General features: G+C 37.1%; 1 protein-coding gene across 1 annotated transcript; it reads left to right on the top strand.

Moving 5' to 3' along the window:
• The first annotated feature begins 392 nt into the window (after nucleotides 1-392).
• Nucleotides 393-15,735, top strand: LOC136855319 (chromatin target of PRMT1 protein-like). The gene is given in 7 exon segments (XM_067132225.1): nucleotides 393-549; nucleotides 4,270-4,325; nucleotides 10,241-10,394; nucleotides 10,776-10,967; nucleotides 10,970-11,021; nucleotides 12,206-12,389; nucleotides 14,267-15,735. Coding segments are annotated over 6 exon segments (810 nt in total). The 5' UTR covers nucleotides 393-549; the 3' UTR covers nucleotides 14,439-15,735.
• The last annotated feature ends 444 nt before the right edge of the window (nucleotides 15,736-16,179 follow it).

The raw sequence follows: 16,179 nt of genomic DNA, 5'->3' as shown, positions 1-16,179 counted from the left end.
TTTTTAATGACTAATACACCCCATTATTCACGGAGAACCACACTAATTGAGAGACGGTAACAAGCTGTTCGCTGGCAAGCAAGCAACCGTAATCCCAACCGCTCCTAATTTGCGAAAACGAGTCTCTGGCACCGTATACAATCTATCAAAAAATAAAAAAAGAAACTTTTCGAGTTTTTAATGACAATTACACCCCATTACTCACGGAGAATCACACTAATTGAGAAACTGTAACAAGCTGTTCGCTGGCAAGCAAGCAACCGTAATCCCAACCGCTCCTAATTTCGGAAAAGAGCCCCTGGCACCCTATACATATTATCAAAAAATAAAAAAAACACATTTCAAAGCCCTTTATAACCACGAAAAGCCCAAATTCACGGAAAAACCCACACGAATCGAGAGACCGTAACAAGTTGTTCGCTGGCTTCGCAGCGGCTTGGTGGCTCTAAAAAGGTGTACGAGGCAGAGCGTGGGTTACTACACTCCTGTGTACCTGTGTATCGTTCCCGCCAGGTATATCGTCGGCGTTCCCCTCCAAAAATCACCAAGGTAACCAGGCGGGTCCTCTTTTCCCAACAGACGGGGAGATTTAATGAGGTTTTTTTGGAATATGGAGTCGACCTATAGGCCTAGGCCGTTGTTGTTTTGGGGGGGGCCATCTGTCAAAATGCTTTCGCGTTGCGGTGGGGCATGTCTGGTGGGTATGGGATCGAATACCCGTGATTTGTAGGGTATTTAGGTGTTAGTAAGAATAGATAAGGTTAATTTTCTTGTCCATATATACTTTAGGTTAGAGTAGGAACAATTATTAAAGAGTAATAATGTTTAGGCCTAGACCGATGCTCTGCTTTCGAGTCTCGTAAATATATGATAAATATTTTATTATAATAAATCTAATAAATTTACTGTTAATAATAAAGTATTTACCATATTTCTTAACGGTTTCAATGGTATTCGCACTAAAAGAACTATAATAATCGTTTAGGCCTAGACCGATGCTCTGCTTTCGAGTCTCGTAAATAAATAATAAATAAATATAAATTAATAAATTTACTATTAATAATAACATATTTACCGTATTTTTTAACGGTTTCAATGGTATTTGCACTCCCTACGGCACTCGTGGGAGTGGTTGAGTCACTGAAGTGAAAGTTTGTCATTGTAACCTACGTGATAGGCCTATATAGGCTAAGGGTATATAGGCCTAAAGGACTTTCGTAACCTATGTAACGTAAATTCCAGGCCTACTGTAAGCAGTATTATAGCGTTATCAACTCAAATGATTGGAGAATTATGGGGCATTAGTTTACCTAGACCTCTTAAGGTCAAAGTAACAGGCTTTTGCTATAGGCCTATAGTAGCCTAGGCCTAATAGCAGCTGATGATTCATTGCTGTTTATTGAGTTTTTTATAGGCCTAGCTTTAAATAAATAGATTTAAATTTAGTTTTACGCTTTTAGGTAAAAGATTGATAAATGTAAAGGAGAATGGTCGTACATAGGCCTATATAGCTTGGGAGATTCCAGCCAGTCATTTTTGCATGAAAACCAATTTTTTTTATACAAAAATGGCTAGGGAATGATAGGGCACTAAAAGAACCTAAAAATACCACCCTAACATAGCCTAACCTAGGCTTGTTTACTGGTTACAATTTTGCCATATTAGCTAGGCCTATGTGAGTGGGGCGATGGTATTGTCTTACCTTCTAAGTTGTAATTGGATTTTTTATCTTGGTTATTAAGCATTTGTGCAGTTTTGTACTGAGAAGAAATTTTTCGTTTTGATGTGTTTTACCCAAGAAAAATATAAATTGTAATGTGGGAGGTGGCTGGTGTCTTCCGAAAGATAACCAAATACATAATTTATTGATAGTTTTTGACAGAAGAATATAAAAAAAAGGTGTATAGGCCCATATGGTTTAGTACAGATGTGACCATTCAAGAAATTTACAGAGATAGTGAGAATTTTACCTCTTTTTAAATATTTTTTCTTTCAACCTTTGTGAACTTTGTTTAGCACCAGCTCCGTTTTTTACTGCCTTCTAACTTTTTCTTCGGTTTTTTGGTTGCTAATTGTGAATTTACCTTTAATTTTTGGCGCCTAGTCTAATTAACTTTTTTATGTGTAATTAACCAGAAGTCCATCCAACAAGGGGTTTCCACCATGTCTTAACAAGACAGAGCACGGGTACGTCTGTTTAAATCTCATATCCCGTCCGGCAAGTGCAATAACTTGTTAACGTATGGGTAACCCCCAACAAACAGATGCACCACTAGTATCAGAACCCTAAAAGTTAAAAAAACCAGTTGAAAAGGTAAAAACTGGCGTGTATTGGTCAATAAAAACTATAATCAAAAGGAGGTAAATTTCTCAAGGTTAACTTGTCTCTATGGCGTTTCATGTACACTCGTGTATTGGTTAACAAATAAAATTATATTAACAATACCTTTGTGCAGCCGTCTCCTTTACGTGTACCGAAAGCGCAGCGAATGGCTCGTGTAATAGGCCTGCGTTTATTTTGTGGGTTGTGGCTTGCTTAAAAGCAGATTGGAGACATTGTAAGTGTGCATTTTATCTTGACCTTCATTAACCTAACCTATCCTGTGGCGGTGTTCCCTGACCTGGCTGGGTAACCCCAATGTTATATCAGGCATAGAATGCACGAGCAACTTTTCAGCTGGGGTAGTTTGCGGAACGAGGGGACCAACTCTGAACGGAAGCTTAGTCCATTGTCTCCAATGTGTAGTGTTATTTGGAGGGAGGTGTAGCCAATCCCCCCCCCCCCTCCCCAGGGTCAGGGCATGGCACCCTATGTGAGGTTGGGAAGGTAAGGTGTGGTCAGGTCAGGACATGGCTTCCTAGGAAAGGTTAGGTTTGTTTTCGTCTGCGGAACCTGTCCCTGTCATTCCGCACTCTCCCCTTCTGCTGCATTACTGGCTTTTGAGCTGATATTTCAGTTTTGCAAATTATGAAATGTGCTATGTATGAAGAGTGCTAAAAAGCATAATTTTCTCTTAATTTTTTAACCTTTTAAGAGAAACGGATTATTTTTATAAAGAGAAGCATTGACACATTTACAATAAAAAATGTGGGGGATTTAAACAACAACAACAATGGTCCTGGTCTCCTCCATGTTATCAGAACACAATCAGTGTTCTGATGATTTTGCACGATATTTACATGATATTTACGGGAACAGCCCCCAAAAAATCTGAAGGCAAAACTGACCTAGTTACTAAGCTGGTTTTATCTGATGCATTAGTATTCTAGGTTAGGCCTATATTGCAGAATGTTTCATTTTGCTGTTTAGCAGAGACTTTCATGATTTGAAACCCTTACTGGAAACTTAAGAATGTATACCTTTTTGGGGTGCAGGTAGGTTATGTTGCAGAAATGTTCAGTTTTGGCACTGCAAAGATATTTTTATGGTTTTAAAACACTTGCTGGGAACTTACAAAACATTATTTATTATAGAGGTACAGATCAGTTATTTTGAAAAATTAATTCTTTTGCAAAAATCATTTTCAGTAATTGACAAAAAGATTTAAATTAAAGGTTTTTCTATAAATATTTATATTTGGCAATATAGAAGATATGTATTTACGTAATTTGAAACTCTTATTGGGAATGTAACAGTAATTAACATTTATAAGAGGTGCTGGCTGAACTTAATGTAGAGTCTTACTCATGGTAGGTTTGACTAGCCACATTATATATCCATTTGTGAAAATAGCCTATTTGCTTAGGATGGAAGGGAGGGCATGAATGAAATTTTTTTAATAAAAGTGGCTAGTGTAATTATTTTCAGATTTATAGCACTCACACACTTAGCATTCCTCAGATGTTACCTCAGATGTTACTCACATGATTTATTTGTCATGTTTTTTAGGTTGCCATGCTTTGAATGAGCTTTGGCCAACTTCAATACAGTAATTCTTTTCCTTTGTATAGTCCTGTTAATGCATTACTGCCTATTAGATTCCAAATATAGAGATGGTTTCGACTTGAGATGGGATGAGCAACAGTTAAATCACTGAAAAGCAATATTCAACTTTGTAATTTTCAGGAACAATATTTTGAAGATAAGCTATTATATCATACTGAAGTTCTGTGTAGCTTTTAACGTTGCTGTACTGTAGTTGAATTGCTTCTGTTAGGAGCGCAATATTTCCAGATATATTTCTTGAATATTTCCCTTTGGGTACTGCAATATGTTACTGATCTGTTTTCACTAGATTCAGGGTATTAACAATTAAATTTTTTTTCCAGATGTCTGTTGGCAAGATCATTTTAAAGTCAACTACAAGGATGTCGCTGAATGACCGGTGAGGCTTTTAAAATTGTCAACCTTTCTAAGTTGGCATCTCTTCTCTGATCTGAGACTGATACCATACATGCCGTCATTATGTGAATTTTAGTACGGAGTTACAGACCTGGTTCCCTTCTCAAATACTTGCCCTGTACTGTTTGCCAACTAGCTTATAAAAGAAAGCTGTTGGCGTGAAGTTGAGTACAGTACAGTATTACATCATAAAGTCTCTTAGTTGTACTATGTCATGCTTTGATATATCTAGTATTACGTGCATTTATCGAAGGCTTACTAGCACAGTATACTGTTACCTTTGAGTACAAGGTAGTGCACTAATTATTCCCTACCACAATCTCGTAAGCACTACTTATTAAAGAAAGTGTGCTTTATTAATTGCTTATTAAAGAAAGCAATTTTGTCCGAGACAGTTTTTCTGGCAGGAACGTTTTGTATTGTACCCTCATGACGTGTCAATTCCCACATCTCCAAATGCTTGGATCTCTTTCCCAATTGTTTTGTCTCCCTCTTAACGATGCACCTGCAACACCGAGACGCCCAGCTTTGGCATCTCACAGGTAACATTGCAAGAGTATAAGATCTGGATCTGTCCTCAGAAGAAATAGAAGATGAAGAAGAAGAAGAAGAAGAAAGGAGGAAAAAGGAGATAGCTCCAAAGATAATACAGTACAATAGTATTATGTTGAGGATAAAGATTGGGCACTTGGAGCCAGGTATTGATCGATGTGCTTCGATCTTTGCACACTTGTTAGATGGTCATGCATTTGGTCTGGAGAGTTGAGCGGTAGATTCAAGATTTTAATACGTATAGCCATCTCAAAAGAATTTGACCTCCAATAAAGCATGAATTGTCTTACATTGCTATTCATCAATAGTAGACAGCAATGTAAGAAAGTTGGAGATTAGTTTCAGTGTAATAGAATGAAAATTTGATGGATACCTGCATGTACATTGTATCCAAATATTTTTTGGTTTACTGAGTAATGGCCATGAAAAGCAGCTACCTATTTAAAAATGGTATGTTATCACTGACTGACTCCTGTAACCTTCTGCGAAAAATTGAAACTTACTCTTGTACATCTGGCTGGTCTTGAGCATGTTAGCAATCTACAGCCTGCAGTGATACAAAAATGCAGAAGTAATTTATGGTACATTTTTGCTTCAGTATCCGTAAAACTTCAACAAGAAACAAGCATTCAGTGACAGATGTATACTTGACCCATCGTGGAAATACCGTGCTGAATAGCTCTTATTCAGGAAGCATTACCGACCGCTGACCGTGCCATTGCATCGAAAGAGTCTGTAGTGTTTTGTATAGGTAGCTGATATCACCATTTGCATGTTGTTATAAAGCAAGCAACTGTCACCGCTTTGTGTTTATGAGGGCCTGATGTACAAAGGCTGTTAATGGAATATGCACCGGATGAAGTTGATTGGAGGAGGTGATGCATTTCCTTTGTCCAAGAAGCTGTTCTACTGAACAAACTGCCATCACAGTAGTGCAGCATCAGTTGAACCTGTGAAGTTTCGAAGAGGACCGTGTCAAGATAGCCGAGGTGGCAACACCAGCAGGCTTGTAATTGTAAGTAAACTAATTACTGTGTCCTGCTGTGTACCGTATCAGGAATTTTCGGCATCTCTTTACAGTAATGACAGGTTTTCGAGGTAACCTGTGTAGAAAAATAAATTGTTCGTTATAACAGATGTCGCAGCTCCCGAGTAAATGCGCTTAAATAGTATTTGAAGCCTCACAGTGCATTTCAGAATTTTCCTTAACTGGTAATGAAACAGGAGCTTTTTATTTCTGAGAGAATGGATCATATACAAACAGGTATCTGTTTTCTCATTTTGTAAAAGCCATTTTGTGACACATTACAAGAACATATTGTCTCGCACTTAGCGTATTTCTACTATTTTTAAGGAACAGAGGTTGGATAAGGGTAGCTGATTGTAAGGGAATGCAGTACTTTGTTTTAATGCACTTTTTATTTTGAACTACTACTGTAATAAGATAAGAGAGCTATTTAACTTTTCCAGAGTAGTAAAAATGTCTCAGTGTAAGGTTTGGATATTGCTGCCACAGGTGTTTGATGTGTTTTGGAGAAGAGGTGATTTTCTTTTACTTAAAGAGAGCGAAAGGTGCATTAGGCTAGTCTGTGTTATTTTGTAAAAGAATTAAGATTCCCTGTACTGCATCAGATTTCAGAGGTATTTATCTTGTCACCCTCATATGGTTTTTGAGATTTTTAAGAATTTTCCTTTAGCAGGAGCTCAGAAGCAGAATGCAAGGAACATTGGTTTTGTTTGCCCAGCTGCATTGCTATCTGCTTTTACTGCCCAATCCCTTTGATCTCTCTCTCTTTGCTGTACAACTTCTCTAACTTTATCTTGCTCCAGTTTCTGCCTCTCATATCAGACCAGATTCTTCAGATGAGGTATTAAACTTAACTTGTATCACTTTAATATTTTTTTTTTTTTTTTTCAAGATTATCACCTTTCACATTGGACATCTCACTGGCTATGATTTGATCTTTCATTGTGACACTGAAAGATTTTCTTAGCTCTAATGCCGGGGTTAATTTCCTAAATCTTATGGTATTCATATACCCCTGCATCCGTTTAATGAGATTAGAGAAATGGTTAAATTTTGGTAAAGTGATTAAAGATAAGAAGTAGATAGTTTGTGGATATGCAGATGCTGCACGTAAGAATCCTAGTTGCCTGCATCAGAGTTGACATCTGCTACTATTTGAACTGCAGTCAATGACAATGGTTCATTGTTGTAGGAGTATCCTTATTGGTCGTTTTACTATGCAGTAATCCAGACATGCCGTTTCCCTACCTGCTTCAAGGATTGTGTAGGTGCTACATTGTACAGTGGAAGTCAGTCAGTATGGCATTATTTGGACCAGCTGGATGTTGAGCTATCAGATTAATGCCCTACTAGCAGGTGACCTTTGAAAGATATTAACAGTACAACAAACATGCATATATGTGAAGCCTGAATGTTACACATTTTAGATATTCTAATTTGTGAATAATTCAGATTTGCATGATGTGTATGAACTTGTTTGAGTAATAATAAGAAAAAATTTTATTTCAAAACATACCAAACATTCATGTACCAATTATAACTTTACCAGAAAGCCAAGGGTGAATTCTCATGTTTTGCCTGTTTGGGGCAGCTAGCTGGAGTGGGTGTCAAGTTTTTAAGTCATTCTTTACTTTGCTTTTATTGTGGGAGGAATTTCACACCAAAGATCTACAGTTGGTAGGCTGGAAGTTTGCTACACTGTCAATTGCAGCAAGCTTGAGTGAGTTTCCAGTTTTCTAGTCATTCTGTACTTTGCCAGCTTTGTGGGAGGAGTTTCACACCAAGGATTTATGATTTGTAGTTGAGTTATTGTTAGTGGCAGTGTCATCATCAGAGAGTTTAATTAGGATTTATGGAGCAAAGGATTGCTCAAATACTTTGTCTTAAAATGATGGCTACACCCATTGTGAGGATTGTATAGGCCAGTCTCGTGATTTAGAAAATAGATGTAAGGAGTGTGAAGGGTGGGATATTGAGAAGAAAAATGTCTTGTTTAAACACTAAGAAGAAATAGTCGAAGATAGTAGAGAGAGAAGATGCAGAATTAGAGAAATAAGAGTACAGGCAGTCCACAGTTTATGATGGTGGTTCTATTCCTATGCTGTATCGTAAGCCGAAAATCCTTTGGGTGTCGTGTCATAAAAAACCTCCAAATTTTTATTATTCTACCGTTTTGGAGCCATATTTATTCCGTTGGATCGGCGTCATGACCCCAGAACGTGTTGTAAACCGGGAAATAATTTCCGATGAATATATTTGAGAAGCGTCGTAAGTTTGGAACGCCATAAGCCGAACCATCATGACCCTGGGACTGCCTGTACTAATGCTAGCTTAGGTGAGGATAGGTTAATTGAGGATCCTCTACTGGTTAACCCTCTGCTGTCCTCTATCTTCCAGCTTCTATTCCTTCTGCTCCTACCAGTCCAACTCTTCTTTCCGACTCCTCTGGGATTCTACCTAACTGAACTAGAGATGTATGGAATATCCCTAAGAAAATGCCTGAAATGGCTAGTACTGTATGATGAAAAATTTTTGAAGTCTGATAATTCCAGTTCCCTCCATAATATGCTGACTGTTTTGCATTCCCCTTCAAGGTCAAATGTCAGTGAGCCTTCTGATGCCTGTTGGATTCTGCTCATTATACTTAACCCCTTAAATTGGAAATTACATGTGGAAATGCCAATGATGATGTATGTCTGATGAAGATTGTCTTCTAAGATGGATCAAATAATTTGGTTATAGGATTTGACATTGGAAAAGGCATCCTTTTATCAGAATACTCTAGCTTTAGATGTTTACAATTTCGAGAAAGAATTTCTTAAAAGTACCTAAATAGTATTTGAAGGTATAATGACTGCATTGGACTTGTATGATTTAAAGAGCTGTCCAGTATTTGAATGAATGAAATATAAAAAACAAAACTTAGAAACTCAAAGTTCTCTGTATAGCTGCGCATGACTTGTGGCAATGTGAATATGAAGTACAGTATGCCAGAATATGTAATTGTAGTTATGGAAAATATCCCAAATACTAAAGTATACAGTATATTTGAAATAATTACAAATTTTATTGAAATACTTTCAAAACTGACTAATGGCACCTTTTCTCCATAGGTGCTAGATAGCACAGACTCAAGTGAGAGCCTCAGTAACCTTGAAACTGGCCCAAATAACATGCAACACATCAGCCCATGATTAGACTTCTGCAGTTTTAGAAGCCTGTATCTTGGAACAAAGCGTAAATTCAAACTGTTACTTCACCATGTTTTAACCAGTCATTAATATTTCTCAAATGATAGACGTAAACCTATCCAAAAGATAGAATGTTTTTTATTTAAACCTGTCCAAAAGAAGGAATATTTTTAGTATTTGGAAGCATCAAATTTTGGCAGATTTTTTCTAGTGAGGTAAAAATTTTTAGTAAGAACACCACATGTGTTTGAAGTTACTGCAGATCTTTGTACTTTATTACTTTTGAGTAATTAATATAGGAATAGGACTTGAATACTCAATATAAGAAGAGGGATTTGAGAAGTTTTCTATTTTGAAACCGGCACACAACGAAAAGAGAAGACTCAGTATTATTTAGGAATGGTAGGAAAATGATAATGCTGGTGATAAATGTTTAGGAATCTTAAGCAGTTGTTGCAAAACAAAATTTTTTGATAGTCAAGGATTAAAGAAAAAAACTTGTATTTACAATTAAAAACTTTTCATTCAGAGTATGAAAAAAAATATTGTAGCCACAGGTTTCTCTGAATTCTTGTTTGTATCACTTTTTATTGAACTTTCAGTTGTCGGTAATGTACCGTACTTGTCTCCCCGTGTTGGATCTCAGTGGTCTGTCCGTGAATTTATGAAAAACTTTAATTTTTTTATTACATAAATAGAATTCTCTAGGAGAATGAAGTTTTATAGGCTATTAGTGCAGTTCCAGTCTAAGCATTCTTTGTGCTTGTTTAAGAATGTGAAATATGGAAGGAAGTAATCTTACATTTTTGCTTGAGGCTTCAGCCTGTCAAATAAAATGCTGGTTTAGTAATGCACTATCTCGTATGACATCAGCTTAATTTATTCTCTTACAGAATGAAAATTGGTAAGATAAAAGTTACCATGTAGTTGATCACTTCAAGAAATAAAGAAGTTGTCATTAGGTCTTGTAAAGTAGATTTTAAGACAATTTTCTGCTCAATTTGTTGAGATATTTTCACAGCTGATAGAATTGAAGTTGATATATGGAATCTTTTGTGCAGACAACATGCCTGATATAACTGTGTAAGTTTTGATTGTCAATTTTTATGTATTAAAACCCCCCCTCAGATTTACAGTGTTGCGTCAAGAAAAACCTTCAGGTCAGGGTGCTATAGGGCTAGAAGAAAGACGTCAACAAACACAAGCTTCTAGACGCAATCAGAGACTAGCTGCACAGATGGAACGCCGCCCTGCAGTAGTAGCAGCTCTGAAACTGAAAAAGGTACTGTTTAAAGGAGTCATAACATTATCTGTCATTCATTTTGTTTTGTTACTATATAAGATATACATTAGTCAGTTATTTGTGCTTCCTAAACCTGCTTGTAGTTTTTGGATTTTTAAACTCATATTTATCAGGTAAAATGATTATCATCGGTAGCAGTTTTACTAAACATTACTTCACAATAAATGCTTTGTTCACCTGGACGCCTTCCACACAGTTAATGCTATTGTATATGGTTAATGGATTTGTATAAAAACCTGTTTTACTGGAAAAACATGATTTTATATCGGTAAGTAGTCATATAGGCTACCATACTTAGGGATTGAAGGCCAGAGAACTTTGCAATTACTGTAACTTAGAATATTTTCTGTCGGTTTTCAGAAGCCCCAGCAAAAGAACGATACTTTTATACAGAAGCGTGCAGAACAGCAGATTCAGCAGCGACCAATAAAACAGCGACTAGCCGTTAAAGGTCGCCTTTCACTTCCAAATGAGAATATCAGACGCATGGGGAGTGCTCGTGGCAGAGGAGGAATACGCGGCTTACGAGGTGCGACGGGGAGTTTCCGAGGATAGGTGCAAGGGGTTCAAGTTACAGAGGTGGACGGGCTTTCCTCAGCAATAAAGGTAAAGAACTACATATGTCATCTTGTTTTAGGTCACTCAGTAAAACCTTATTTCATGTATTTTTTATTAGCTACCCATGTGTATCATCATTGAGTATTAAAGTAGTCATGAAGTATTAAGTTACCCTGATGACAGTCACTTGCTTTATGTTGGCTGTGAATAAGCTGTTAGCCAAGATAGGTACTAAGTCGTCATTGTCATCCCATGAACCCCTTTTTCCTTTGTGGATTTGGTTCTTGGGTATTACTGCCCTCTTCCCTCCCCACATAGTGCTATCTAAGGTGGGAAATAGCCATGGTAAAATCATAGTAAATATTTTGAATGATGGTTATGTATTAGCGTACAATTACAGTTAGCTCACTTAGTGGGATGGCTGTATACATGTAATACTTTTTATCACATCCAGCAGGGTTAGTGTACATTTGAATCACCCTAATCATGTTAGTACCATCCTTGGGGTACACTGGGAAGGGGTCATTTGGAGTCAGTATTATTGGTGTCATTAGTAGAAGAATGAACCTCATGAAAGGCTGATGGTTATTTGAGAGTTTTCAAAAGTAATGGTCTTGAATGAATATTCGTAAAGTTGGAGTACCCATGGAACTTTTGAAGATCTCCAGCTTTCACAAAAGTGTGGCAAAAATGTTTTCCGTCTTTAAAGTCATCCAGTTCCAATGCACACTTGAAAGTTAATGAACTACATGTTTTACAGCAATGCCAGCAGCTTCAAGATATTCACTGATAATTGTTATTTAGGTTTCCCAGAGAATATGCCTGACACACAGTAGCTTTGATATGGGTGGCTACATCAATGTCAGTAGAAGTATACCCTTAGCTGATTGTCTTCTCTGCTGGAGTTTGTAGAATGGAAATGAGCATAGCCATCAAAAACTGCACTTGTAGTTCTGCCTAACATATGTCTAACTGTTCTTTATTCCTCACACCGTGACTGTGGAACAGTCTCCCTGAGGATGATGTGCAATTGGAACTACAAAATTTCAAGCCCTTTGATAATTTTTTCTTGTCAGGTTTGGTTAAAGATGTATTGCAAGTAATGATTATGCAAATAAATATGTAGTTATCTCTTATTTATTTCAGAACAGTTTCTTTTGCCTTTTATATTTTATAATTGGCATAAGCAAGGTTTTTGTAATTTTGGTAATCATAGAATTTTTTTGTTACAGGTGGTGGAAATATTATGCGAGGTAGTGGACACCGTGGGATTATGCGTGGTGGCATGAGAGGAGGTCGTGGTGGAAGGTTTTTAAGAGCAATTGGTGGAGGTCGCGGAGGGCTTCAGGGAAGAGGCGGATATCGAGGTTATGGAATGGCTGGTGGTCAGGGTCGGGGAGCACTTAGAAGAACAAGGTAAGTGAAGTGGGTTTACTCGTCTCCTCTTGTTGGGAACAATGAAACTTTGATGTAACAGTGTTGTGCTTTAATGTTTGTTGTTATGCAATGTACAGACATAATTCCAAGAGATGCATCTAGTACAGTATGTCACTCATTCTCAAAAGTAAATATGTTTATGTTAATAGGGCAAGACAATTTATAAACTTAATTGTCTAATCCAGTTGTAAAATCAAGACAGACATTATGCAAGGGTCTGAGAGCTAGAGCAGACAAATCATGGTTATACTTCATGATAATCATCCAGGAATTGTGTGTTACAGAGGCCATGGTGGGCAATCATCCTTTGAATTCTGGATTAAATTATTAAATTTTTGTCTATGACCATGCCATTGTTGATTGTGCAGTTATTGTCTTAAGTATTTGAAGCTTTTTGTCTTGAACCTGAGTATTCTTTGCAAGTGTGGCTATTTCTTCCTCTTCATGTCATTCAGTGCACTATAAGTAGTCTATTACATCCTCGAGTGTAAAGTTGATTCACCATGCTGTTTGGGATAGTGTCAAAGGTCTGAACAGTATTCAGTGTCATCCACAGGTAGCATGCCATGAAAGTATAGATTATTTTCTTTGCTGGATTGTAGATGGCATTTGGTGACAAGGACAACTGCTCAGTATTCTCGCACCAGTCTCTCATGGCCCTGTGATGACTAATTATCGATCCATCAAGAAACCTGTTCAATGTCCTTTGAGGTTGAATGATTAATCTACAGATCTTCTTTGGAAAGATTTATCCAGCTGTGAACTGTGAATTAGGCAATGAACATATTGTTAGACATCCTCAAAGAGAAACCAGTCTTGCACTTTTTTAGAAATTGCTTAGTGCTGTAACCACCAGCACAGATTCATTGCTTCAGGCAGCCTCCTCCTCAGTGTGAAAAGTGAACATGGGCTGGCACAAATGTCTTCTTATCTCGTCCTTCAACTATACCCTTCAGTTCAATAAGTGACGATATGACTTTTCTTATTATTGTCTTTGGTGAATGTATTGGTTTACCTTGTCTTTATATTCTGGACTAGTCAGTCTAAACATCTCTTCATTGACTGCAATGTGCATTATTGCAGTGCTCCTGGCAGCCAAAGATGACATTTTTTGGTCCCTCAGCAAGAACAGAGTTCTAAAGGAGTGTAGGTATTCCTCAGTTGGATGGGCATCTTGTCCTTTGTTACTACATTATACAGTGTTCAGCTGCATTCCAAGAGCTAAACTTGATGCGATATGTTTTGGTGTAGCAGCCACATAATACTCACAATATGCTTGGCAGATTTATGTACAATAATTACTACAGTTAAAATTTGAATACTGTACAGTCACACAGTTTAAATTGATTTCAAAGCTTTATAATAACAGTCGTTCAACATTAGAACTGTTGTGTTTGCTTGACTGTTGTCAAAACATTCAGGCACCCCAGAGTACAGATACTGAAACAGGATTTGGGTTAGATAAAATGTGCTTTGATTGCTAGACACTGACAGATTCTGTGGTGACTGCTAAAAATATCTTAACTGGTTTGTGCAATCTCTTAGCATGCTTTCCAGCCAGATATTGCTGCCTACAGAACATGGTTTTTCCTGTAAAGTAAGTGATTGTCATGAATTTCTGATCATGAAGAAAATCATTTAAGTAGAAAATACAGTACAAGAAAGAAATCATTAAGCTTAACGTATAGTGAAGCCTGAATGACTTTATGAAGTATGCTGCTGGCAAGTGGAGTTTGACTTTAGAATTGGAGTTGGGGTAAATTTATGATCTGAATAAGAAAATACCAAGTTTCATGGTTCGTGCTTACCTGACAAAGCTTTACGGTACACGCTTACCTGAATTTTACTTTTTCAAGGGGCCAAGGGCGTGGCGGCCGCATGAATCGTGGTGGCCGTAGGGGCAGAGGCGGACCAAACATGCAGAACGGCGGGAACTTCACACGCGAGCAGTTAGACCAGCAGCTTGATGAGTATATGAGCAAAACAAAGAGTGATTTTGATGAGCCTATGAATGATGTGTCTGTTTAAATTGAAAGAATGCAAAATCAAGGAAAACCATACATAGTTTATTTTCTGAAAGGTGAGACTGCAGTATCTTGTTTTTATGAGGACTTTTTGATGTTTAACAAATAGCTTTAATAATTTCACTATAAACTAAGAGTAGTTTATTTTTGGGATGCATTTTTATTTAGAAAGTGATCAGCAGTAGATGTATGTAGTATACTGAGAAGTAGAGGAAGTTAGAATGTTAGAGTGTGAATACGTGGCAAGATTCATGCAGGGTTACGGCGTGGGCTCCGTTTCAGCGGTGTGCCGTAAGTCGGAAAACGCCAAAAGTTGGAATATCGTAATAAGGAAACAGGGTTTAAAAAGCTTTGCCCTGGTAATAAACTGGTTTTCCCCCCTCCTTATAGGAGGGACCTCCTTAGAGTGAACCCTCCCCGGGGGCTACAGCTACCTAAACCAGTGATCTCACCACCTTATAGCGCCTACTATGCAGTTCAGAATCCTAGTTACGGTGCTTAAGTCACTGTAACTTCAGAACGTCAGTCGTACCCCGGAACTGATTTTTTGACGATTCTACAGAGTTTGAAAAAGCGCCATAAGTTCAGAATGTCGTAAGTCAGAGCCACCGTAACCCTGGGACTGCCTGTATTTTGAATGTGGATTTATGATTGGAATTGATTTTAGTAATCCATGACCTTCACTAGGTAATCATGGTATGTTGCATCTATGTTGTCTAGCTTTGGTTTTGTACTTACATGTGTTCTTGGTAAGGTCATCTTCAGATCTATTGCAATATAATTATTTGTATGTGTTCTTGGTAAGGTCATCTTCAGATCTTTTGCAATATGATTATTTGTATTTGTATTATCATTAGCATCACTGAATATTTTGCTTGAATACAAAATATGAACCTCTTCTAATATTTTTGTATGCTGTATAAACGTAATTCTTAATGAGTTCATTTTAGGTGACAAATAGTGCTGTTTTTTTCCTTGTCTCTGAAGTGAGTAACTTGTGGAAAGTTAATACAAAAATGACAGTTTTTATCTAAAGTTCATTTGTCTTTGTAACGGATTGTTGGAAGTGTTTTGTTAGAATTGTTATCATAAAACAACACTGACCCCACTTTGACCTCACTTCTACAATTGAGTTGTGAGGTTATGATGGGAAGATTTTTCATTTCATCTATCATGACCAAGGTATTTACAAGTTTATAGGATATAGGGAAGTAGCATAGTATTGAAACAAATATACTACAGTCTGAAACTGAAGATTGTAAATTTTTAAGCTTTCTATATTAAACAGAATTCAGTTGTCAGATTTTTATTCTTTTCCCTTATAGATTATTAGTCTGAAAAGAATTGTCAGTTCAATCCCTATAAAAATGCAGCATTGCACTTAGTCTGTTGACAGTACAAAATGGAAACGTGCTTTCTTTGGAAAATTTGTTCAGTGGTAATATGTGACATTGCACTGTATGTAATGTGTTTCTATCATGTTAAGCTCCAGCCATTAATTGACTTGGCAAAGAGAAGAATTAGGGTTTATACTTTTTCTGTTTACATTAAAGAATTTTGAGTTATTATAATTGAAGATGTTAAGGTAATTTTGACATTAAAAATCTGTTTCTTATGACACATGCTTTGGTTCGGTTAGTCTGGAAGTGTGAAGCTGCATGATTTAATTTAAAATTGATCTCCGTATCGCAAAATATGGTATGTAGAATATTCAAGGAACTGCGTGAACCATAAATATCTTCCTC

This window comes from Macrobrachium rosenbergii, chromosome 31 (assembly GCF_040412425.1).
Source record: "Macrobrachium rosenbergii isolate ZJJX-2024 chromosome 31, ASM4041242v1, whole genome shotgun sequence".
In the NCBI taxonomy this organism is placed as follows: Eukaryota; Metazoa; Arthropoda; class Malacostraca; order Decapoda; family Palaemonidae; genus Macrobrachium; species Macrobrachium rosenbergii.
This window is presented reverse-complemented; position numbering and strand designations above follow the sequence as displayed.